At 39.6% G+C, this 7,252-nt stretch overlaps 1 protein-coding gene across 1 annotated transcript; it reads left to right on the top strand.

The window, feature by feature from the left end:
• Window positions 1-239: 239 nt before the first annotated feature.
• Window positions 240-3,582, top strand: LOC112218058 (5-hydroxytryptamine receptor 1B-like). The gene has a single exon (XM_024378656.1). The coding sequence runs from the start codon at window positions 713-715 to the stop codon at window positions 1,868-1,870; it is 1,158 nt and encodes a 385-aa protein (XP_024234424.1). The 5' UTR covers window positions 240-712; the 3' UTR covers window positions 1,871-3,582.
• The last annotated feature ends 3,670 nt before the right edge of the window (window positions 3,583-7,252 follow it).

Here is a 7,252-nt window from a genome sequence, read left to right as displayed (position 1 = left end):
GGCCTATTTCAGATACCATAACAATATTTGTATGTCAAAATAGTTTAGTAGCCCCTTTCTGGCTATGATTAATACTAAACCCAAGGGCATTATGACCCGGTGTATGAAACCACTTGCTCAGCCTTGAGAGACAGAGAGAGGAGGACCAGTGTGATATCTGTAGGGTTCTGCCAGCTCGAGCGTTCTCTATAAAACCAAGTGTGAAACCTCGCCCGCGCCCAACTTCTGAAGTGCCGCAGATCCAGCACAGTGGCTAGAAGAGCGGATTAACAGACTCAAAGAACAACAATAAAGAAAGCAAACTACTACAGATCATTATCATTCTTTAAATGTTTTTATCAATACTGTGATAGCCCTACATAATTAATAAATGCACGTTTAATTGGGCAACCTAACGACAATCATTAATGGATAGAATGGGAAGGTTCTCATATCTACATTCCATTCAAAAGCTGAATGTATAACAAACAATAAAGTACATTAATGGGAAGTCGAGGCAAAGGATATTTCAAGAAGAAGGGTTCACATTTTTTTCTTGTGATTTTTGGATAATCAATGTGCGTCTGATGGACACCGAAGGGGATGGAGTTGCGCATAACCTGGAACATGACAATAAATGCGACGTTTACGTTGGATAAGCAGTCCCTGTGCTCCTTTTCATGAAGGGTTTTCCTTCAAAGCTCAATGACATCTGTCAAAAGAGTGTGGAAGGATGGAGCGCGCCAGTCAGTTGAAGCCAACTTCTTTTATTTATGGAGAGTTCTGGAATATGTCAACCAATGATACCAATGTAAATGTTACGACTGAAGGAGAGGAGGTAGATAGTTTGGCTTTCCAAGCCGGTTTAGCATTTACATTATCTCTGATAACCTTTGCAACAACATTATCAAATGCATTCGTTATTGCTACTATTTATCAATCCAGAAAACTGCATACGCCTGCAAACTTTCTGATAGCATCACTCGCCCTGACAGACCTTCTAGTGTCCGTATTGGTGATGCCAATCAGCGCACTATACACGGTGAGTCAAACATGGACTTTGGGACAAGTTATGTGCGACATATGGTTGTCTTCAGACATTACGTGTTGCACCGCATCCATTCTTCACCTGTGCGTAATTGCACTGGACCGTTACTGGGCAATAACAGACGCGGTTGAGTACACCAAGAAGCGCACACCAGCGCGCGCAGCGGGGATGATCGCCACTGCCTGGGTGATTGCCATCTCCATCTCACTGCCACCCTTCTTCTGGCGTCAGGTGAAAACGGACGAGGTTACCACTTGCAACGTGAATACTGATCACATTTTCTACACTATTTATTCCACTTTTGGAGCCTTCTATATTCCCACTTTGTTACTCATAGCCCTTTACGGTAGGATCTACGTGGAAGCCCGAAAGAGAATATTGAAACAGTCGTCTAATAAACCGGGGAAAAGACTCACTTCTGCCCATTTGATAACAAACTCGCCGGGTACACATTCTGTGGCATCCACCACCTCTCTAAATTACGGGACGAACGAAGCCTCTTCTTGCGACGCTAATAGCTCAACTGCCAATGTGAACCATGTGAAAGTCACTGTATCCGACGCGCTCCTGGAGAAGAAGAGGATCTCCGCTGCCAGGGAAAGAAAGGCGACAAAAACTTTAGGGATCATTCTTGGAGCTTACATCATATGCTGGCTACCGTTTTTCATTTACACTTTAGTGGTTTCAGTCTGTGCGTCATGTTTCTATCCAGAATTATTTGACATATTCACTTGGTTGGGTTATCTTAACTCTTTAATAAACCCCATCATTTACACCATGTCCAATGAGGATTTCAAAAAGGCTTTCCACAAACTAATACGCTTTAGATGTTGCAGGTCCTGAAAATAAGCTACCTACCAGACAAAGGGTGCCAAACCCATTTCATTTTACTCAGCTACGTCAGCAGCACCACAAACTGCAGCTCTCCAATAATTACAGCATGTTAGCCTATTGCAGTATTGTATCTAGTATGTTTTCAAAAAGCCCAGGAACATGATATTATACTTCATAAGCCTATCTACATGGCCTGCAGGCAAGTTTGGAAACTTGATTATTTTGCAAAGCAAAAATATATTCATTAATCACTGACACCTATTCAGAAATAGGCTATATACAGTCTGCTACCTTCCTTATGAATGGCAGTCAGTCATGAGATTACCACCCACCCAGGCTAAACAATTCATATTCCAACCTAAACCAGCAATAACTTTTTTGCGTTATTGGTATCGAGGTTAATATGTGTTGGATATCAATAGCTCTTTGACTTGGAGGAACAGAGGCTTGATATAACGTTTAATATTTAAACATTCATGGAATGCCTGCTGTATGACAGATTTAGAATCCGTCCCAAATGGTATCCTGTTCCCAACATTGTGCACTACTTTTGGTCAAAAGTAGTACACACTGTAGGGAACAGGGTACCATTCGGGACATATACTTATTGTAGGCTAACTCATGTGGGAATGATAAGCACAAATAGGTTCTGAGCCCTCTGGGAAGGCCCCTCCCCCCTTAGGAAAATAATAGTCAGTCACATCAAAAACCTTGGTGCCAACAGAGACCTTTCCTGTTCCATTTCTTGTATGTTTACTATTGTTCTAACTCTTTAATGAGATTAGCATGGATTTTATGATTAAACACCATCTCTCATTTTAATCTCATGGTCAATGTAAAAATAATAATTTGACTATTATTTTTATTGTGAATAAGGTTGTTTACTTCAAACTGGACTATAAGCTGACTTCTTTTTTTATCAAACAAGCCTCAATCAAAGTATCTATATCTGTATGCATTGTAACGAGTGTATTTTTTTGTGTGTAGTTTTTGTTATATTTTGCTATGGAGCTGCTTAAATTACCTGTGAGTTCACTCTGCTGCAACCTTCTGGGTAATTACGAAATACTGCTGTTGGTAGAATTATACCAATCAAAGTCAAATATGACAGACAGGAATACAGACACCTAACACATTTCTTCACCTACAGTGCCATTTCTCATAATGATAATGTTTCAAAGATGTCTCAGCATTCCCTTTACATTCCAGGCTGCATGTGTTAAGTGCTAGATAAAATTGAAAGAATTTACAGAAATAATAAGCTGTTGAAGATCCATTGAGATTTGATTGTTAAACATCACATTTTGACGAATACAACCACAGTAAACTACAGAGATGCAACAGCTAAGTACTCATGTAATGGAGGTTCTATTTGATCCAAATTAGCTAATGCTGTACAATAAGCTTCTCTGCTCATAAGCAATGCACTGTAATTGCATTGACTCTGCGAGTAGAGGTCCATCCCAGTGGAGTACAAATCACTTCTGCTATTGTGAAATACAAGAAATAAAATGTTCAATGGAATCTAAGGGTATGGCCATTTTCCTTGGAAAAAACAAGATGGTAGAAGGATGGTAAATGATGAGTTTGCACTTCATACGTCAGATGGAAATGCAACTAAAAAGCCCAAAGTATTAGATAACATAGCAGGTTATAATTCAGAACAGACTGTGGTAAAAAATTATGATGCTGGTCAACCGCTATATTCCAGCCAAAAAGCTTGTAGAGGTGTGATATTGTTAAATCATGAAATAGTAATAACATTTGTTTGCTGTATCAGTTTCTCATAATTGTGGAGAGGAGATAAAGCCATCATTTGAATGCTGTAACAAAACAGATAACAAACTTAAAGGGATAGTAGAGTGTGTTATTCCATACGCCAGGTGTTTACGACCTCCTTGAACACCGAACAACCATTTTAGCGGTACGTTAATAAGTTAATAATCGAACACAACTTTAAAGACCAATTGAATTATTGGACATCACTGATGAAAATGCTCCAGATGACATTCAATGAGGTTCACTATCACTGTTGCTTTTTAAAATATTTCTGTTCTCATCACTTCAAGGCACTTCTCACAGCTCGGTATTGCAAATCCTAATTGTTCAAAATAATATAGGCAATCATTAAATCATGTGAAAGTCAGAGACCGGATGTGTGGATGGTGGTGCATCCTTTTCTTTCTTTTTTGCCAGAAGCTGCCCACTGTGTTCGTGTGTGTGTGTGTGTGTGTGTGTGTGTGTGTGTTCGTGTGTGTGTGTATGTGTGTGTGTGTATAGGAGAATTAACATACGCTGTGGACACCTTCTAAATTGACCATTTTAGAATCGTACTGGGATTTTGGATGGATGGTGCCTTCTGTACATTAGATTCAGTTGTATTATGATATGAAAAATGTCATTTTCCCTCTTGTGGTACATTTGGCTCTCAGGTAAAAGCCTCTTTGCTTAGGGGAGACAGACTCTATGGCAACAATATTATTCTTACCCAGTCTAAAATTAATATCCTGCTCTGCCTCTGAGATCGATTAGGCCAACTTTGACACATTTAAAAGTCTGCACTCTGATGACTGTTTCCATGGTTCCTCGCATTGCTTTATCAAACAGGAACAGAGGTTCTGTGGGTAGTTGGTTATTTTGCTATTGCCAAAAAAACATATTGAACGGGATATGGATGAAGAAAGATGAAGAGGGGTGGACTTCAATTTAGAAGAAAAGGTACGCTCCAAATGCATTTTTCTACATCTGTACTTTTTGTTATATGAATTTTGTGTAGATAAACCTTTGCGGAGAGGAATCTGTATACATTTGAAAGTTAGATTACAAAAGGCATCTCATTTGAATGTTTCTCTGGGTGGTGTGGAATGAGAAAGTATTGAGATATTGAAGGTTTCTCGTTTGGTATAAAATTGATATGAACAGAGTGAGATGAATCGAGACACATTTCTGGTTACATACTGTATTTGATCTGAAGTTGATATGAAGAGGGCAATATTAATTGCTGCTCCAGATTCAATCCTGCCAGGAAGTTATTAGTCTCTGCCTTTAGTACCTATTTCTCTTGCATGGTCTACAAAGGACTCAGTTCATCTGGCTGTGATAGGAGTGAATGGTGGCTTGAGGAGTTTAGTTTCCAGCTCTGTAGCCCGCCGATTGAATGGGAGCAAGGCTGCCTCCACATCAAACAAACAAAACACAGCAAAATATTTTTGAAGAGCTCACCTTGATCACTGCCAAGATAGATATATACAGAGCTGTGAAAAAGTATTTGCCCCCTTCTGATTTCTTTTTTTTTTTTGCACATTTGTCAAACTTAAATGTTTCAGATCATCAAACAAATGTAAATATTGCACAAAGATAACCCAAGTAAACACAAATTGCAGTTAAGTGATAATTGTATTTATTCAGGGAAAAAAGCTATCCGAACCTTCATGGCCATATGTGAAAAAGTAATTGGCCACTAACAACTGCAATCAAGCGTTTGTGATAACTGGCAATGAGTCATTCACATCGCTGTGGATGAATTTTGGCCCACTCTTCTTTGCAGAATTGTGTTAATTCAGCCACATTTGAGGGTTTTCGAGCATTAACCGCCTATTTAAGGTCATAGCATACCACAACATCTCAATCGGATTCAAGTCCGGACTTTGACTAGGCCATTCAGAGGTGGACTTGCTGGTGTGTTTTGGATCATTGTCCTGCTGCAGAACCCAAGTGCGCTTCAGCTTGAGGTCACGAATTGATGGCCGGACATTCTCCTTCAGGATTTTTTGGTAGAAAGCAGAATTCATGGTTCCATCAATCATAGCAAGTTGTCCAGGTCCTGAAGCAGCAAAGCAGCCACAGACCATCACACTACCAGCACCATATTTGACTGTTGGTATGATGTTCTTTTTCTGAAATGCTGTGTTACTTTTACGCCAGATGTAACGGGACGCACACCTTCCAAAAAGGTAAACTTTTGTCTCTTCAGTCCACAGAATATTTCCCCAAAAGTCTTGGGGATCATCAAGATGTTTTTTGCCAATAGTCAGACGTGACTTTATGTTCTTTTTGGTCAGCAGTGGTTTTCGCTTTGGAACTCTGCCATGGATGCCATTTTTGCCCAGTCTCTTTCTTTTGGCTGAGTCATGAACACTGACTTTAAATGAGGCAAGTGAGGCCTGCAGTTCTTTAGATGTTGTTGTGGGTTCTTTTGTGACCTCTTGGATGAGTCGTCGCTGCGCTCTTGGGGTAATTTTGGTAGGCCGCCCATTCCTGGGAAGGTTCACCACTGTTCCAAATTTTCTCCATTTGTGGATAATGGCTCTCACCATGGTTCGCTGGAGTCCCAAAGCTTTAGAAATGGCTTTGTAACCCTTTCCAGACGGATAGATGTCAATTACTTTGTTTCTCATCTGTTCCTGAATTTCTTTGGATCGTGGAATGATGTTTTGCTTTTTGAGATCTTTTGGCCTACTTCACTTTGTCAGACAGGTTCTATTTAAGTGATTTCTTGATTCAACAGGTCTGGCAGTAATCAGACCTGGGTGTGGCTAGTGATTATTGAACTCAGCTTTCCAAAAAATATGATTAACCACAGTAAATTCATGATTTAACAAGGGGGGGGGGGCAATTACTCTGTCACATAGGACCATGAAGGTTCGGATAATTTGATTTATTAAAGGAAAAAAGCAATCACTTAAAAACTGCATTTTGTGTTTACATGGGTCATCTTTGTGTAATATTAAAATTTGTTTGATGATCTGAAACATTTAAGTGTGACAAATGTGCAAAAAAATAAGAAATCAGGAAGGGGGCAAATACTTTTTCACAGCACTGTATATACAGTTGAAGTTGAAAGTTTACATACACTTAGGTTGGAGTCATTAAAATTCGTTTTTCAACCACCACTCCACAAATTTCTTGTTAACTAACTAGAGTTGTTGCAAGTTGGTTAGGGCATCTACTTTGTGCATGACACAAGTCATTTTTCCAACAATTGTTCACAGACAGATTATTTCACTTATAATTCACTGCATCACAATTCCAGTGGGTCAGAAGTTTACAGTTAACTGTGCCTTTAAACAGCTTGTAAAATTCCAGAAAATTATGTCATGGCTTTAGAAGCTTCTGATAGGCTAATTGACATCATTTGAGTCAATTGGGGGTGTACCTGTGGATGTATTTCAAGGCCTACCTTCAAACTCAGTGCTTCTTTGCTTGACATCATGGGGAAATCAAAATAAATCAGCCAAGACCTCAGACATTTGTTTTGTAGACCTCCACAAGTCTGGTTCATTCTTGGGAGCAATTTCCAAATGCCTGAAGGTACCACGTTCATCTGTACAAACAATAGTACGCAAGTATAAACACCATGGGACCACGCAGCCATCATACCGCTCAGGAAGA

This window comes from Oncorhynchus tshawytscha, linkage group LG18, assembly GCF_018296145.1.
Source record: "Oncorhynchus tshawytscha isolate Ot180627B linkage group LG18, Otsh_v2.0, whole genome shotgun sequence".
NCBI lineage: Eukaryota > Metazoa > Chordata > Actinopteri > Salmoniformes > Salmonidae > Oncorhynchus > Oncorhynchus tshawytscha.
Note: the sequence above shows the minus strand (reverse complement) of the source record. Positions and strands in the feature narration are given on the sequence as shown.

Excerpts from the sequence above, each read along its gene's own strand:
- LOC112218058 (XM_024378656.1), top strand. The coding sequence starts at position 713 with ATGGAGCGCGCCAGTCAGTTGAAGCCAACTTCTTTTATTTATGGAGAG.